Source organism: Candidozyma pseudohaemuli, assembly GCF_003013735.1.
Source record: "Candidozyma pseudohaemuli strain B12108 chromosome Unknown scaffold00003, whole genome shotgun sequence".
NCBI classification, from domain to species: domain Eukaryota; kingdom Fungi; phylum Ascomycota; class Pichiomycetes; order Serinales; family Metschnikowiaceae; genus Candidozyma; species Candidozyma pseudohaemuli.
In genome coordinates, this window is record NW_020194437.1 from 606,383 (window position 1) to 624,308 (window position 17,926).

Consider the following 17,926-nt stretch of genomic DNA (forward strand, 5'->3'; position numbering starts at 1 on the left):
TATAGGGACGGATAAAGGATAATATATTTATTAAATGAGGAGTTGTACCTAGCACTCGAAATCGAGTTTCACCACTTCCAACTGCACTGGAAGACACTGGTCCAGAATTGGAGCATCGTAGGTTTTATGGAAATCTCCAGCCAGACACTGGAAAAAGGTGGTTTGGTCTCCAAGACTCAAAAGGCTATCTTGAGTAACTAGCCACCCTGCCGCATACAAAGCTCCATACTGAGGAGTAGGTCCGTCAAACTGGAACTGGTGATTTCCCACAATCAGCCCGATTCTGTTTTCTGGGTCTCTCAAGACACCCTGGTCCAAAAACATGACAAGCGTATTTTCATCGGTGCAACTGGAGAACTTGATAGGGCCGTTGAAGGTTTCGAAACGGTCGGCTCTTTTGTGGTGTCCATGTTCTGGAACAACACTCACTGGTCCACCGACTATATCGTTTGGATCCAAGTTTTCAAAATCGGCCTCGTCACAGGGCAATTCTTGTGAAGGTGGTTCCAAAGGAGGCTCAAAGTCTTCAATATCATCAAGACAATCGGATTCTTCATCCGGCTCCTCGTGCAAAATGGGCTTTCTCTGTGGAGGTCCATCCAAGTCTGGTCTCAAGACCTGGCCCACCTCGATCTGGTGGATGTCTGCCCACTTTGTGGGGATTTCGTCGTCGACCAAAATATCACCATTTTCTTCATCGTCACAAGGCGGTTCCCAGCTGCCGTCAACCCACACAAACGGCTTTGTGACTATACCCACTGGGAAGGGAATGGAGGACAAAGCACCCTGTGGTTTTGGAGAAACGGGCTTGAGTTGGCGCCAGTCGGCACCGGATGACGGGTCGTAGAGAGCCGAGGAGAGGGCTACAAGGAGGAGTGGGGCGGTTTTTAAGAAGATCATGAGAAACAGTGGTAGTTGCTTTTTGCAACCATTTCGCGGTGGTATAATTCTAAAGAGGGAGGTGATGGAGGTATACCAGAGGATGGTGATGATAGAGAGAGGGCAAGGAAGCAGATCGTGGTATAAATGATTCGACGGTGCTTCATTAAAAGTGGAATTTGTGAAATCATACGATTTCCTTGTTATTAGGTGGCCCGTGAGGACTAACAATGGCTGATCTGAGAAGACAACGGCACCCAACATACCAAGCCTCCGACATGGCAAATCACAATACGTCACTTTCGTCAAATTCCCAAAATTTGTGGAATGGCCATTCCTTGTTTATTTCAATTTCAGAAGACTTCCCAAATCCAGCCAAAGCCTATAGAGAATACACTCCCTCAGCTGAAAGCCACATACAACAGCCCAAAGCCCAGTTTCACCATGGACCATTTCTTCATCCAAACCTTCATCAAAACATGCCGCTTGGCCTAAAAGTTGCACTATCTTAGCAGACCTTAGCTGTTTAGCGTGGTGGCTTAGCATTCCCAAAGATCAAGAAACAGGCCCAAAATGCAGAAAGGTGGAATTTTTCCAAACTAAGATGGCTGGTGAAAAAATAAGCTACATTCCCCGGAAACACTAAATTATAAGCATCCGTTGCCAGGAGCAACAGCGGAAATAATGATCCGCTGATTCAGCCACAAACACAAGGCTTGTGGTTGTCAAGTGGTCCCCCAACCTGATTTTTAGAATCTTTAGATACGAGAAGAAGCTGAAATGTTTATTTCATTGTAAAAGGTGGATCCCTGAAACCGATCGAGATGGCCTATCTTAATAAGGATTCAGGCATTCTGTGAGCACTGCAGAAACACGATTGAAAAACACCAAACCGAATTTGCCTTCAGGACCCTATTCCTACATTGAACAAGGTCATTCTAGTAATCCGGTCATCATTGCTATTAAGCTATCTTCATCGTATGTATGCACGAAATGTGAATGTTCCTGATTCAGGGTAGTCCTAATTCGCAGCCACCAGCCATACAGATCCAGAAACCCAACAAATCACAATCGAAAAATAACAGTCTTAAAGCTCTGGATCTCTAAAGTAGAGAATTTGTTTTTTAATTGCTAACTTCTAAATCTTCTCTTGTAAACCGGTTGGCCTGGACCACAGTGTGGTGTGGCCTGCACAGACACCCTATAACTCACGAATTACATCTTGCTTATTCAACCAACCTCTTCTTCTCAATGTTCAGATCAGTATTCCACACCGCCAGGCTCAGTGCCAGAAAGCCGTTTCCCTCGGCCTTGGCTATTGCCAACCCCCGCTTGGCCAGATTCATTTCCACAGAAATCAAAGATGCCATCGATAAAGCCGTTCTGAGTTCTCCAGTGGTGCTTTTCATGAAAGGTACTCCTGAATTCCCCCAGTGTGGCTTTTCCAGAGCTACGATCCAGATTTTGGGCCAGCAGGGCGTCGATCCCGTTAAGTTTGCTGCTTACAACGTCTTGGAGGACCCTGAGTTGAGAGACGGTATCAAGGAATACAGCCAGTGGCCTACCATTCCCCAGCTATATGTGAACAAGGAGTTCGTGGGAGGCTGTGACATTGTCATGTCGATGGCCCAGAGTGGCGAGTTGGCCGACTTGTTGGAGCAGAACGAGTGCTTGGTTCCAGAGGAGGAGGAGGAGCCCCTGGAGGCCAACGTTAAGCCATCGGAGAGATCTTAGAGAGGCGAGAGAGTGATAGAAGTGTGTAAATATGAAACCTTGTTTCTTAATGCTAATGCCGACCCAAACCCACTGGGCTTCTTCCGGAAACCCATAATACTATATCGTACCAACGTAACACGGCTACGCCTGTCCGCTCTTGACAGAGGACCGTCTTCTAAGCAAATTCAGATCGTTCAAGTTCAACGTGAACTTGTAGTCGCCGTTCACACCACTTATAACCAGCGACGACCGCGTGGCACAGTCGTCGTCGTTGTGCAGAAGCTTGGACGAGTCGGTGGACGATGTGGACAGAATCGAGAGTAGTTTGAGCGTCAGAAGCTTGTCCTTGAGCTCACCCACACCTTCCTGGCCTTCGCCGGCTTCGTCGTCTTGCTCTTCATCCTGCACTTCTTCTTCGTCTTCCTCTTCTTCCGAGTCAAAATCAACCACATCCAGGGATAACTCCTCCGAGTCCGAGTCACCGCCCTTTTCGAAAACATCCTTAAAGTTGACATTCTCGATAGGGTTGGGTGTCTTGGGCAAACTCGTCTTGCGGTGGGCACCCTTGTTGGAATCAGCGTCGAACTTAACGTCTCTAGGGTCAACACCATCCTTGGGCTCTAAGTGGCGCTGGTGATGAGCCAACAGCTTCAAGTTGACATGAGACATGGCTGGGTTGTTGAACACGGATCTGATGGCAGCACCTGGAGTAAGAATACCACCAGGCGACTTGTGACCGGGAGAATGCGAGTCGGTCTTTGCGTTGTCCACCGTCAATGTGTTGTCGTTCTCATTTGTAGACTCAGGGAAGTAACTCGACGATTCAAGCGACACAACGTCCGCAAGCCAAGGGTGCTCGTAGATCTCGTCAAGGGTGATACGGACCTCTGGGTCCACCACAAGCATCTTCGAGATCAAGTCCTTGGCGTTTTCACTCACCTCATCCCACCATGGCTCCAAAAACACATAGTCGGCGGTGATGATCTTGTGGGTGAGAACGTCGTGGTTGTCGTCGTAGAAAGGAGGGAAGCCACAGAGGACAGTGTAAAGGAAGCAGCCGAGAGACCAGATGTCCACGGCCTTGGAGTAGAAGTTGCTCTTTGAAGTGGAGCTCTTGAATCTTCTTTTTCTTTCGACGCCACAGTGAATCACTTCGGGCGCCGTGTAGCCGGCGGTGCCACATGGAGTTTTAAGGTTGCTTTGCTTCTTGCCCGGAGCGGCAATGTCGTACCTCAACTGCTTCGCTAGACCAAAGTCAGCCAACTTGATGGTTCCGATACCGCCGCCGCCGATACCGGGTTTGAACTCGCCCTCGTCCTTTTTGGACTCGTCGTCCGAGGCACGGAGGGCCTTTTTGATGTCCTTGTCCGAACGCTGCACGTACGGGATTCTGTTGAAAAGGAGGTTCTCGGGCTTGATATCCCTGTGCACCACATTGTTCTGGTGCAAGAAACGGATGGCGTTGAGCAACTGGGAGAAAACGTGCTTGGCCAAGTTTTCGGAGAAGTAGGTGTATTCGATAATCTTGTTGAAGATTTCTCCGCCGTCGGAGTATTCCAACACGAGGAAGCAGTTTTCCTCCAGCTCAAACAGCTCGATCAAACGGAGAATGTTGACGTGGCCGCCGGCGTTGGTGAGGTTGTTCATGATGTTGATTTCGTTCTGGATGTTGTTCAACTGTTTCAGCAGGAGGTTTGTCTTGTTGATGATTTTGATGGCCACCTGCTCCTTCAGGTCGACCTTGACACCTTTGTAAACCAGGGAGAAGGCGCCCTCACCCAAGAGCTGGCGCAACTGGTAGTTGGCCGGGAGGTCTGGGTAGTTGGACAAGCTGAACATGGCGTCGGCTGGGGAGCTCGACACGTCAGGCATTTTCACAGAAAAGGTGTTTTGGGACAGAAGCACCGGGTCCAAGGGCTGGATAGGGGCCGGATGGGAGGGTGCTGGGTGGTTTGAGATGGGGGCTTGTTTGGGAGCTTCGGGGTTCTTGTCGAAGCGTTTTCTGATGCTCTGGGGTTAGTTTGTGTTGGGAAACGGGAGCTTGGGTGGTAAGGAACGGAAAGGTTAAGTAGGTACAGAGGGTAAAAAAAAAAAAAGCAAAAAAAAAGGTGGAGTGCGAATTCTGGGGCAGGGTCCGAGACAAGCGAGGCCGAAAAAACCCACTGAGCACACGGGCTGCAAACGGACTTCGTTCGAGGCTGAAACGCCGCAGTGGAGGCGGTGTGATATCTGGAGAGGGTTTTGATTTAAAAGTCAAAGAAATCGAAATCAAAAAAAATTTGAAAATCAAAAACCTAAATCAAATTTTGCCGGGGCCAGCGGACTCCGACGGAGGTAGCTTGGTCGGAAGAGCCGGCTGCGAAGGCCGAAACTCGAGCCACCAGCCTGACTGCGAGGCCAAGTGCGAGCCCACCGCGAGGCCCCAGCAGGCCATATCTGCGAAGGGGCCGAATGCGAGTCCACCGCGGGAAACTCGGACTCACCCCAGATTCACGAAGCACGAAGCACACCACAAAAATCCACAAACCACGAATCGCCAACTCCCCAAAATCTCCAAATTCATCCACTATCAAATTCACTAATCAAATTCCTATTCAAATCCACTTTTTATCCACTTTTTATCCACTTTAATCCACCTTCCGCTATTATTCATCAAACAGCACCGCGAGTCTACGTACCAGGAAAAGTGTCATTGGCGGCACGAAACCGGGGCAGGGGCGCCTATTTATGGGACGCTGCCAGGATCAGTGGCCCTGTCGCGCTGGGGCATGCGGGGCGCCAGAGGTTGTGAGACAGGGTTTTGGGAGGCCGTTTGGCGGGAGATTTTCGGGTGTCGCCGGGATGTCCCATAGCAGCATTCTGGCGAAATTTCAACAAAAATCCTCCAAAACCACCTCTTTATTTCCCACCCTCTTCCACCTTTTGTGTACTATTTTCACCTTCGTCTGCTGCTGTCCTGCCTGCGACTGCCGGCCTCGCAGCGGAGCGGTAAACAGCCCCTTGTTTACACTGTTTCCCCAGGGTGGCTATTCCTGTCTGCCCCACGCCGCCTGACGTCACACCGCGGCCCCCTCGCCGGAGCGGGAATGCCATACTTAGAAGGAAAGAAACTGAGGATGATTAGGTTTGGCACTGAGTGATTGGCATTGGATTATTAGTTTTAGGTTGGGAAGGAACTCCCCATTGAAGGTTAGGCACTTGGCGTGATCCCCATATCACTAGCATTTCAACAATTTTTAAGTCTCAGATTTGGTGGACTTCGTCCACGACTGCCTCTCGCTGTGGCCTCATGCTACATTCCCCCTCCTATTGATCCGAACCCTAAGCCCTTGAACACCGAAAACAAAAAACTTCCTTCACTGATTGTCCGCTATGACCACCACGCCCACTACGCCACTGTCACCATACTAGGACTGCCACCTCGTAAATCGCTTGCTTTCTTTTTCTACTTCACCGCTGCTGATTTTTCACCACGCTGCGGTCACCTCAACACTTCCCCTCGCAGGCTTAGCGCCGTTCAGCCATGTGTATCGTGATAAGACGGGTGCATACACTGGACCAGCCCAGCATACTGAAGTCGAGGTGTACCAGAATGGACGTTGGACCGAGATCAGCATGCCCCCACAACCAACCATCCCACAATCCCACGAACCCCCACCAACCTTAAATAACTTAATTCAAATTTCATTCATCCACTTAAATTCATCCCCTTCATCCAATCCTCCTTATCAAACTATATCAACAACCGCCTCCTATTCGTCACCCGATGGGACATGGACCTCAGCCTACGTCACTCAGGCTTCGGCTTCTCTGAAAAGCTTCCTCACCGTTCAGCCTCTGCCGATCCCGGTCACAGTCTAACGGCGCCGGAAGATCCAGCAACCCAGCAACCCAGCACTTTTCCTTATTTCCCACAAGCTGTTCCTCGCAAATCCTGGGGTCTCCCGCTTTGTCCAAACACCGCCGTATCAGGCAATCTTTGCTGCTGCTGCGGGACCTAACTCGCTATCTTTAGCCGCTCCTGCCTCGTAGTCTGCCAGTTTTGCTGCCGCAGCAATTCGGCTGCACACGGTCCCGGTGCCTAATTTTAAAGGCCTCCAAGAAAAACACTCTTTGCTGGAACAGGAAGTTGAAGCTGCTAAATCTGGGGTCGGTGTTTTGAACTCTTACGTCATCCCATTGTACTGCCCTTCGTATCTTGCCGCTGATCACTCGAGACACCCATTGTTTGTTGCGGGGAGTAGTTGTCACGTGCCACGTCACGTGACTCACGTGTTCCCCAAGTTCAAATCACGTGCCTCGCACGTGCCTAAAGCATCGCTCTCTTTTCTTCACCTTACTCAAACTCCATCTCCAGATCACCCTGCCAATGTCCGCCAAAAACAAAAAGTCCGTCTACTCGACGGCAAATATCGACTCGGCTGCGCTCTCGGAATTGCAGAATGTCGCGGAATTAGGTGTCTTTGACGACCTCTCCCCGTTGGTCGCCTTCATCCAAAAGGGCCTCTTGATGAAGACCCTCCAGAACTTTGGCCATTTTGCGGCAGCAACAGATATCTCCAAAATCGCCCAGACGACATTGAGACTAGCCGGGATTCTCGAGGTGGTCAACTTCATTTTGAACGAAGCTGCAGACAAGGATTTGACAACTACCCAGGCCAAAGCCAAGCTAGACTTCCTCGAACAACGTGACAGATTGACCGAGTTTTACACAGAAGTCCTCCATCACCACCTCAAGCATTTTTATAAGATCTTCTCGCTCAGAAAGCCCTCGGCAATCAACCCCAGTCTCCGTGTGCTTCTCGCTTTGGTCAACTACAGTAACCATGCGCTTTTCAGTGATTTCACCGACTCCATCGACTTTAACCATTCGTCCCTCATGAAGCTCCTTATACCGACCAAAGACGACTTTGAGAGGAAACTCATCACCGAAAAGTCCATGCGTCTCCACTTTATGAACTTCTACATGGCCGTGGCTGCAAAATCGTCACCCATCCTCAGAAAAGCACTCTTGACCAACTTCAAAATTATGAACAACTTCTGGAAGTACATGGAGATGGACCGCTACGAGGTGCTTATCGCCGTCATTGAATTCATCGATAAGAGCGTGTTGTCGGAGCCTCTTCTCCGACGCATCTCCAAGTGTCAGATCTTGAACGAAAACTTCTTGTTCAAGTTTGGCTCATTTTTTGCATTTGTTAAACCAGTGAACGATAGAGAAGGCGATGAGGACGAGGACGAGTTCAAGAGATTCAAGTCCTCCTTCACCAGTCTCATGGACACTTTGGTGACGGACCAAGAAAAGGGTATCACCTTCCCTCTCAATGATTTTGGTTTCCCAATCACCGTCCACAACAAGACTTTCAAAATCAACAACAAGCTCATTTACACTCTTTTGACTGCACTTCGGCCATGGGAATCCTACACCCAGCTTCAATACGTCATGACTATCATTAATCACAACACCGAGTTGCTTCCACCCTACATGAACTGGATTGTTTCCAGTTCCGGTGGTTACCACGACCCTTCGCTTTCTTCGTACTGGATTGGCCACACTTTGTTGTACAGTGAGATCCTCAAGTCCGAGTCACTTCCAGTCAAGTTTGACTTCATCTCCCTTCCTCCATTGTCACCAGCATCACTCGTTGCTTGTCTTGCTTACACAAATGATCTTGTGAAGCAGCTTGGCTTGCAGCTTATCTTGCTCACTCTCAACAGACTTGTTAAGAATAAAGCGCCTCAGTCGCTTGTCGATTCTGTGTTGAGTAATCTTCCACCACAGGCTTCATACTTGCCGTTGCTTTCTCACGAGAACGAGTTCATCAAGTTCACTACCACCACTATCGTGAAAAGCTATGAACAATTAGCTCCTTCTTCATCTTCCTCGGCAGTTGTGGCAGCAGTTAAGGAAAATCTCGCAAACTTGGATTTGGACAACTGCAGCAGTCAAGATTTGGTATTGCTTGATAACTATCTCTCGATCCAGTCCAACAACGACTTGAAATGGTGGAGCAAGCTGCCCAAGGGTAACTCGTTCTTTGTCTCTTTGCTCAAGCTTTCCAACATCGAGTTCCTTAAACCCAAAACGCTTGCAATTCTTTCCAAGCTTACATCCACTGCTATAATTTTCAATTTGAGCAGCTTGATTGAGTCGCCTTTCTATGCATTAATCGAGGCCTGCTCCAAGATCATCAGCTCCTCCTCGGCCCAAAAGCTCTGGAACTGCCTTGATGAGACCATCTCGAGAGCAGTCAAAACCCCATACAAGTACTTGGACAAGTCACATATGGAGTACAATGATTTGAGTATCTTTTTTGTCGTGCTCTTTGAACAGTTCAAGTTCATTCCTAATTACAAGAAAGAGAAGGAATTATTGTCCTGGTTGTCGGAGTTCGTTACCGACTCTATTGTGTTGGGTGAACCATCAAGCGCCTTCCAGAAGCTCTCCAATGATTATGATGTTCCTTTAAATCTCAAACTCAAGCTGATCAAGCCAAAAGAGAACTTGACCAAGAAGTTTGACTTCGCACAGCAGCTTTACGTTTTCAACAAGGACGTCAAGAACGGAGTCAATGACTCGAAAATTTTTGATCACATTTCAAAACTCGGCAACTACCTTATCAGCTCAGGTCTCAACGACAAGATGTTGTTTGCATTCATCAGCGACCCTCGTAACTGGTTTTTCGAGAATTCCTTCGATAGCGACGAAATGTCAAAAAGCGAAACTTTGGCAGTAACTTTGGTTGCTGAGCTTTTCAGACAACTAGACGCCGACTTCACCAAGACGAAGCTCAATTCATTTGTCTTTGAAAAGCTCAACAAGCAGGTTTCCGCTGCAAACCAGAAACTTTTGAACAAGTTTTTGATGGTCTTATCTAACGAGCAGTTGGTCAAACTCACACAGAACGTCGATAATGAATATGTGGTCGTTGAGGCACTCAAGACCGTTCTTGAAAGAAATGTGGAGTACAGTCCCGACTTGATTCTGTTGAACAAGCTCAACCACCCAGAAATAAAATCGATTCTTTCTCAGTTTGAGCCTCCTGCCTCTCAGCTTGGCTTGATCATCGAGAATCCTGATTTGCATTACTTGCTTGAGAACAGTACCGAAGCTCTCGTCAGCCAGATCTTGGCTACCGATGAAGTGGAAGATGAGCTTCTTTACAGAGTTGCATCCACTTCCAAGGCGATTGTCACCAAATTCGAAAAACGTGCTGTTGACTTGGCGTTGAGCTTGAATAACTGGACATGGTCGATCAAAATTTTCGCTTTGTGTCCAGAAGTCTTTGATCAAAACAAGATTGCCGAAATTCTTCTCGACAACTTCGAACGTGATACAAAAATTGGATTTTCGACCAACTTCACCAAAGCTGTGGGTGCCATAGCTGCGCAGAATATGACTGCTATCAAGGATCACCAGCAAAGATTCAATGTTTGGTTCCACAAGTGCATGCTTTACATAACCAAGAAGTTTGCAGAGTCCAAGGATCTTTCTGAAAACTTCACCACGTTCTTGGAGTCAATGGAGGCTTTGTTAGAGACTTTGGAGCACCCTTGGAGAATGTGTCCAAACACCATTCTCAATGCCCAATTAGAAGTTCTTCTTGGTCATACTCAGTGGATGCAATCTGAAAATACCAGTCGGTATGCTAACAAACTCTTGTTTGCAGCTGATGCCAAGGGCGTACATGGAGACAAATTGCTTCAGATTTATCTCAACAACCAGCTGCTTCCTCTCAAGAAGCTTCCTCTGGAGAAGGATGCGCCATTGAGATTTCAGAGTGCGTTGTTGATCAACAGGCTCTTTTTCATCGAATCAAGCAAGTCTTCGTTGGATACCGTTCTTCAACAGATTCTTCCTCTCTATCAAGGATCCACTCGTGCAGAAGACTTGCTTCTTAAGGAAACCTTGAAGAACATTGAGAGCAAGACTAATAAGAGTTGGGTGAACAGGGTCACCAGCTGGGATTTCCTGGAGCAGCTTACACAGAATGAAGTTGAGTTGGTTGGTGAAGAGCGTTTGATTATCACCGACAAAAACACAATGGTCGTTGCTCTCAAGAAGGCGTTTGTTAAAAACAGCATTGCTGCTCCAATTCAGCCTTTGGATGTGCCCACTTCCAGAAAATATTCAGAGTTTCTGAACCTTTACGACATCTGTTTCAAGGGGGCCTACAAGGACACACAATATGACCCAGAGTTCTTGCTTTTGGTTATTCTTAATAATGACGAGTTGGTTTCGGAGAAGGAGGGTGTTGTTACTTTCAGCGTGAGAAGACTTATTGAGTCTCTGATCTTCCAGGTTATCGTGGCAAACCTTGCACATCAAAAGACAAGAGAAGTTTCCAAAATCTTGCTCCACGGAATGTGCAAGTTTGTTCAAAACCAAGACAACTCCTTCAAGGACAAGACGATCTTGTTGGTATACCTTTCGTCGATTTTGCATACCATTCGTGTGGCTGACCACCAAACACCACTTGTGTGGAACATAATCGGATCCTTAGCTGAAATCATCATCAACCCAGGCCATTTCCTTTACGATCGTGTCTGTCGCTACATCCTCACAACACCCATCTTCAAGGCATACGAAATTCCATTGTACCATGGCATTTCCAACGGTACCTCCAACGATGATCTAGAGGAGGATACCTACTATAAGCAGATTGCGTGGATGCTCGAGCAGTTCATTGAAGGAACCAAGAATGAAGAAGACTTGAATGCTCTCAGACTCAAGGGTGTTGTGGAATGGGCTCTCAACTTGGCCAATGTCGACTACGTGACTGGTCATTTGCGCCACAAGCTCTACCGTCTCGTCTATCAAATTCAAAACGTTGGCGGAGAAGGTGGAGATATGTTGGTGACAAAGTTTGCCGGCTTGTCGTCGATGCAGACAGCTAAGAACGTTGTTCCTACTACATTTTCTGGTGAGCAGTTGGCACTCAATATTGACCAAATTGGCGTGAGATTCGGTCTTCTTTCCCAAACAAAGCGTCTTCGTGAGTGGACCTCGGACGATGCCGGTCGGGCTGTCAAGAGAATCCACTCCACATAGCATTAGCATTAGCATTTAATTTGCATAGATGATAGGATAGTGTAGTACTTACTTTCGGCGACTATTTCAGCTTCATTAGCTTATCTATTGGAAATTGCCTCTTGGTCATTGCCTCTTGGACTTATGATCTAAACAGTGGAGGGGTTCTCTCCCATGAGCACCTTCTCAGGGTCAATGCCGTTCTCCTCAAACAACAACCTCACATCTTGGAAACCCTTATACAACTCCTCCACTGGTTTCTGCGCCACAGCTTCATCCATGGTGATATCTCTCTTGAGTGGGATTGGACCAACTGCACCAAGAATTCTGCTGAATCCGTGCAGAATAACCTTACTGAGCCAGGTGGAGTCGTTGATGTCAATTGTGTCCTCTCCAATTTCAGCACCGTAAATACCTCTGACAAAAGTACTCAAAATTTGACGATATGGAATATCAGCACCTGGGTATTCAAGGTTACTAGTTCTCACGGTACGCTGACATCCAGATACGGTATCCACACCTTCGAAACGTTTTTCCAACCATGAAAAAGCAGCTCCAGCGCCAATGAACAACTCAATAACATGGCCAGTATTCTCAGCAACGGCGTACTCTACAGATGGAGCACCCCATTCACAGAAATTTTCGTAAGCCCTATCAGCCTCTTTGATAGGCACGATTTCGTCAGCTTCACCGTGGAAAATGAACATGGGTATTTCGGGAACACCTTCTTCTTTCGTGAACCCAGCCGTGTTGTTCTGGAGAATCTCGGCGATTTCAGGAATTCTGAAGAAATCAGCTCCAGCTCTGAAGTATGGGAATCTGCCCTTGAAGAACTTGTGGAACATGTACAGGGTGATGGAGTTGACAAGGCAGCCGTCCAGAGCAGCATAGAAATGGTCAGCTCTGAATCTGGAAAGTTCCCGATCGAAAATGGGCTTGTAGTCCGAATACTCAGATAAAATGCCGTTCACAGCATTGGGGATAAGTCCAGCAGAGATGGTTCCGTCTGCAGCGAAAGCCACCAGTGTGATGTTGGTGACCCATCCTCCAAAAGCAGCTCCAACAATGCTTCCCTTCAATTCTGGAGCATAAAGTGGTTGGAGTTGAGAAGCCCATCCGGTTGCGATAGAACCACCAGAGTAGCCGTAGAGAGCCACTTGAGCATCCTTCTTCACACCAGTGATAGATCCAGAATTAAGAACTGCCCTGATGTTATTCAACACCGCTTGGCCAGATTGGCGACCCACAGTGAATGCCGACTTTGGACCCTGGTAGTCTGGAATCGCAACATACCAGCCCTTCAGAAGACCAAACTGGATAAATGGAATTTCTGTTTGCGTGGTGATGGTGTTGTGGCTGGCGTTGTACAAGAGAGCGTACGATGGAGCACAGTCCATGTTGTTGGAGTCCTCCCAGGCTTGGTATGACCATACCTTGGATGGGTCAGAGTTGTATGGTTCCAACACCGTTGTCACGAAAGCGTTGGGGTTACCAAAAGAGTCCTCGGAGCGAACGAGGAATTGCCACGAATTCTTCACATCCATAGGAAAAACGAACGATCTCACCTGAACAGGCGTGTTTCTGAAGCTGATGATATCACCGTTCTTGTAATCAGCGACGTTCTTGGGCACATCGTAGAAGCTGTCCTGGGAAGGCGGCGTTGGTCTGAGCAGGGCCAGAACGGCCGTGAGCCACAAGGCAAAAGCAAGAAATAGCATATTTGGAGAATTGAAAAATCGCTGAATCTCTGGCCTATTTATACGCCAAGGGTCCAGGGCTGAACCTCGGCTGCAGATCCATGCAAGGGCAGATCAAGCGAGCACCGTGCATAATTTTACTGGATAACGAGGAAATCATCTTGGCTGCTCCGATGCGGCGAAGGAAAAAAAGTGAGATTTACGGTGATTGGAGAAAAGCGAAATGAAGGAAATTTGAGTGTTGATTGTATATGGGCATGAAATTTGCGTTTTAGTGGTTTTGGTGCTCGCTTAGTTGGACAATCGGTGCCATTGAGACCATTTTCAGAATGAGGTGCACTTTTTCACTCGCATTGAAGGAACCCTTTTGTAAGCTGGGATTAGGTCAGAGGCATTGGGGTGCTATTTACAGCGCTTCTGAGGTTTTTACATCGGCTTGCTTGACTAAATCAAATCCATAAATTAGAGCTAAACTTTGTTAACTTCCCGGTCGCCCAAGCACTGGTTCAACTTTTGCCGAGAATCAGCGTCTTGATGCTCAAAGCCGAAGACAATGGTCGGTGCGTAAGGTCCCGATCTAGTGCGAGACGTAATTGGTCCAGTGGACTGAGAATGCCGAAAGAAAAGTTTTCAAGTCACACCTTCTCTTTTTGTGTAAATTGTCATTTTCTTGAGAAGCGGAGATGTCATCTTGTTGGGGGTTGTAGATCAGCACTGGGGAGTGCCGAGAATTCAAAGGAGGTGCCTACTTTACGACTCTTAGTAAGGGATTTTGTTATTAGTTTCCTGGATCAGTCTTAATCAAGAACGCTGTGTGTGGTTTAGTGGTCACTTGGCTGGTTGACCATCATCTCTGTCGTGACGGCCTATTGTCCTCCCGATAGGCAGTTAGCAACCAATCGTGCCATTATGTCTATCTCTCCGATTTCCATTGATTGAGGTTTATGCCTTCTATGGAGTTCTAGAAAAATCACCGTCTCTTGAATCTTCGTTTCTTCCTGTGATGACGAATTTGCAGCCATCTGCAAGAGAAGACATATCTAGGTCCTGACGTTCAGCACTACATTGGAACACGACAATCTAATAATTCTTTTCTTTAAACTCATTTTTATCGAAATCTAGTTTTGAAGTCAATAATTCCCCCTGAGACCACCATCCACACTGCCTCGGTGGGTCTTCTCTAGCATAAGCGCGATGCACCTCTACTACAATCCCCACACCCAGAGGCATTTTCCTCAAATCGAGAAAAAAGAAAACCAAACAATCTTGAAAATTATCGCCTCTATATCCTAAGTCAAAAATCACTAATGATCTTTTTCAACCTCCACCACCTCTGTACCGATACGCCCACTTTCACCTGTCAGTGCCTGCACACACCACAGCCTTATCGGGAGTCTCAACAACATCTTTTCTTCTCCCTTCAACAACCACAATGTCCGTATGTATTTCCTCAACCCAATCTTCCATTCCATGCTAACGCCAGCTCGGTAAACTCACTCACTACGGTTTCGACTTGGTCCTTATATCCATCATCCTCGCTGGAATCCACCGCAACACAGGTCTCGTTTTCGACACCTCCCACTTCAGCTCTGTGGACTTCCGCAACTGGTTCGGCAAGTACTTGGCCTTTGGCGAGATCTGCTACGATAGAACGGTTTCTCTTTTGAGAGTCAGCGGCTACTTCAGACAGAGAAACTTGGTTATGGACAACCTCCTCGACAAGGGCAAGAGCTACTTGAAGAAGCAGACCGGTCGTGACCTCGACGACTTTACCAAGATCTAAGAGAACAGAAATAGTGCTGCCTGGAAGAGATCGAACGGTTTTTGGAATGGGTGTGGTCACGTGATGTCGGCTCACGTGCCGCGCTACCCAAGGTCTCAGCTCTGTATTCTCCACCACAACCAATTGTATGTATAGATCTCTCATTGGGTGCTTCAATGTTGACGGGCCCTATCAGTGGGATCACAAATCAAACTGCTATTTATTGCGAAGTATCAAGATGCGTTGATCACATCGCTCACCACATGATGATCATGAAAAACTGGTACTGACATTGTAGAATGCTTGCTCAGGAGAAACTCGCTCAGGAGTTCGTGAACGCCATCAACTTGGAGTTGCAATGCGACAATGTTCTCACAGACTCGTATTTATCGAAATACTCCCCTAAAAAGCTTGCCTCTTTTGGTCTAGCTATCGTCAACTTGACCATGACCAACATGAGATCGGGTATAGGCGGCAAATCACTCATTGAGCTAGGGCTTGATCCTGCTGTGCTGCAACCTGACGAAGAAATCAAATCAGGTTCTCTTCGTGTTGGTGATATTGTTCAATTGGACAAGTTGAAGACTGCTACTGCCAAGGACACTGAGCTGACTGCTTTGGAGGGTGTGGTTACCAGACTCTCTTCCTCGGCTGTCACCGTTTCTGTAGAAGAAGACACTTCTGATGACAAGTTGCTCCATTTGTACAACAATACGGGAAACGACCACTCCAGAATGTGGGTGGTGAAGTTGACTAACTATATTACTTATAAACGGATGCTCCAGGCTATGAAGCGGTTGGAGACATTGAGTGAAGGCAGCAAAAGCGAAGTTTTACGGATTCTCTTGGGAGAGTCCTCTTTCGTACCGAGAACAGCGCCAAAGTCAAGAACATCGTTTTTCGATAAGCTGCTCAACGATTCACAAAAGAAGGCCATTGACTTTGCCATTCACATTTCTCCAGTCACCATCATACACGGGCCTCCGGGAACGGGCAAGACATATACGCTTATTGAGTTGATCAAGCAATTGACTTTCAACCAGGGCGAACGAGTCTTGGTCTGTGGAGCCTCTAACATTTCTGTGGATAACATCCTCGAGCGCTTATCGCCAGTTTTCACCACCGAAGATGATGGCGCTAAAAAGAGTCGCCGAAAAGCAAAGACATCGCTCAACAATGAGCATCTCATCAGAATAGGTCATCCTGCTAGGCTTCTTGAAGCGAACCACAAGCATTCCTTGGACGTCCTTTCCAAATCTCTGAGTCTGTCTGGTGAGGCTGGAGAACAAAGAGCGATTTTGAGAGACGTTGAGAAGGACATTTCCTCCACGCTTACTCAGATCAAAAAGTGCAAGAGATATGGAGAACGAAAGGCACTCTGGGGCGAGGTGAAAAGTCTCCGTAAAGAGCTCCGTACACGAGAGCAGAAAATCGTTCTGGAGCTTCTCCGCAATGCCCGAGTGATACTTTCCACGTTGCATGGTGCCGGCTCAAACGAGCTTTTCAACTTGTACAAGGGCGGAGAGTTCAATTCGGACAACCCGTTCTTCGACACGATCGTGATAGACGAGGTGTCTCAGTCGCTTGAGCCGCAGTGCTGGATTGCCTTGGCGACACATTTAGGGGTCAAGCGGCTCGTCATAGCAGGAGACAATTTGCAGCTTCCGGCCACGGTGAAATCTAAGGAAGAAGCTGACAATCTACGCAAAAAGAAGGGTCTGGAGCCGCTCGCAGACCTCGAATTCACCCTCTTTGACCGTTTGATGGAGCATCACGGCGGCGCCGACTACAAAAAATTACTCGATGTTCAGTACAGAATGAACACCGAGATCATGGAATTCCCGTCGGAAACACTTTACGGTGGCCAGCTAAAAGCTGCCGATTCAGTCAAGGACATTATCCTCCGCGACCTCAAGGACGTCGACGAAACAGACGACACCCAGATACCGTGTGTGTGGTATGATACGCAAGGCGGGGACTTTCCCGAACGAGTGGAGGGCGATGACGGAAAAAGCGTTTTGGCCAGTAGTGGGTCCAAGTACAACGACCTGGAAGCTGCAGTTGCAGTGCAGCACATCGGCAAGTTGATCGAAGCAGGAGTGAAGCCGGAGCAGATCGGAGTGATTTCCCCTTACAGCGCCCAAGTGGCGGTCTTGAAGAAAGCATTGCAGAAGCTTGAGGTGGCAGTGGAGGTCTCGACCATCGATGGCTTTCAAGGTAGAGAAAAAGAGGCTATAGTGGTATCGTTGGTGCGGTCCAATGACGAAAGAGAAATCGGGTTTCTCAGCGATAAAAGACGGCTCAACGTGGCGATGACAAGACCGAAACGGCATCTCTGCATCATAGGGGACATGGAAACTCTAGAACGCAGCGGCGACCGGTTTCTCCGTGATTGGGTGAAGTACTGCGAGGACAAGTACGAAATCAGGTATGTGGACGCCGTGGGGCTCTAGACCGCCGTTTAGAGAAAAAGTGGTTGCAGCAGGGACAAAGGAGATCTTAGCGACGACAAATGAGCTTAATGGTGTGCAGCGACTGTTGAGAACAGGAGGGCAGCGCAGCCACCAACGTTTCTAGACTTTGATCTATTGTGCGGTAGAGAGGCGAAGGTCCCCGCCAGCCAATCGCAAGGTGGGATTGTTTCGACCGGCATTGCCCGTTTTTTTGCTTTTTCCTTTTTTTTCTACGAAAGTGGTACCCAAAACGGTGCCACCAAGATCTGGGCTGTTGATGGAAAGGTGTTGGATAGGCGGTGCAGCTGTGGTCTGTGCCTCATTAAAGTGCCTTTCTCAGCTCACAACAATGAAAATTTCAGCCACCTACCGCCTGCCACGTTGAAAA

At 47.9% G+C, this 17,926-nt stretch overlaps 7 protein-coding genes across 7 annotated transcripts; 4 read left to right on the top strand and 3 right to left on the bottom strand.

Moving 5' to 3' along the window:
• Nucleotides 1-48: 48 nt before the first annotated feature.
• C7M61_002017 (uncharacterized protein) lies at nucleotides 49-900 on the bottom strand (the record flags this gene model as incomplete). Its single annotated transcript, XM_024857407.1, has 1 exon — nucleotides 49-900. The coding sequence occupies one exon, from the start codon at nucleotides 898-900 to the stop codon at nucleotides 49-51; it is 852 nt and encodes a 283-aa protein (XP_024714543.1).
• Nucleotides 901-2,130: 1,230 nt separating this feature from the next.
• C7M61_002018 (monothiol glutaredoxin) lies at nucleotides 2,131-2,613 on the top strand (the record flags this gene model as incomplete). Its single annotated transcript, XM_024857408.1, has 1 exon — nucleotides 2,131-2,613. One exon carries the CDS (start codon nucleotides 2,131-2,133, stop codon nucleotides 2,611-2,613), a length of 483 nt encoding a protein of 160 aa, XP_024714544.1.
• A 123-nt stretch (nucleotides 2,614-2,736) lies between these two features.
• C7M61_002019 (uncharacterized protein) lies at nucleotides 2,737-4,467 on the bottom strand (the record flags this gene model as incomplete). Its single annotated transcript, XM_024857409.1, has 1 exon — nucleotides 2,737-4,467. One exon carries the CDS (start codon nucleotides 4,465-4,467, stop codon nucleotides 2,737-2,739), a length of 1,731 nt encoding a protein of 576 aa, XP_024714545.1.
• Nucleotides 4,468-6,964: 2,497 nt separating this feature from the next.
• On the top strand, nucleotides 6,965-11,647 carry C7M61_002020 (uncharacterized protein; the record flags this gene model as incomplete). The annotated part of the gene is made up of 1 exon (XM_024857410.1): nucleotides 6,965-11,647. One exon carries the CDS (start codon nucleotides 6,965-6,967, stop codon nucleotides 11,645-11,647), a length of 4,683 nt encoding a protein of 1,560 aa, XP_024714546.1.
• Nucleotides 11,648-11,775: 128 nt separating this feature from the next.
• On the bottom strand, nucleotides 11,776-13,344 carry LIP4 (Lip4p; the record flags this gene model as incomplete). Its single annotated transcript, XM_024857411.1, has 1 exon — nucleotides 11,776-13,344. The coding sequence occupies one exon, from the start codon at nucleotides 13,342-13,344 to the stop codon at nucleotides 11,776-11,778; it is 1,569 nt and encodes a 522-aa protein (XP_024714547.1).
• A 1,411-nt stretch (nucleotides 13,345-14,755) lies between these two features.
• Nucleotides 14,756-15,106, top strand: C7M61_002022 (uncharacterized protein; the record flags this gene model as incomplete). Its single annotated transcript, XM_024857412.1, has 2 exons — nucleotides 14,756-14,761; nucleotides 14,807-15,106. 2 exons carry the CDS (start codon nucleotides 14,756-14,758, stop codon nucleotides 15,104-15,106), a joined length of 306 nt encoding a protein of 101 aa, XP_024714548.1.
• A 278-nt stretch (nucleotides 15,107-15,384) lies between these two features.
• C7M61_002023 (ATP-dependent 5'-3' DNA helicase) lies at nucleotides 15,385-17,538 on the top strand (the record flags this gene model as incomplete). The annotated part of the gene is made up of 1 exon (XM_024857413.1): nucleotides 15,385-17,538. One exon carries the CDS (start codon nucleotides 15,385-15,387, stop codon nucleotides 17,536-17,538), a length of 2,154 nt encoding a protein of 717 aa, XP_024714549.1.
• Between the last annotated feature and the right edge of the window lie 388 nt (nucleotides 17,539-17,926).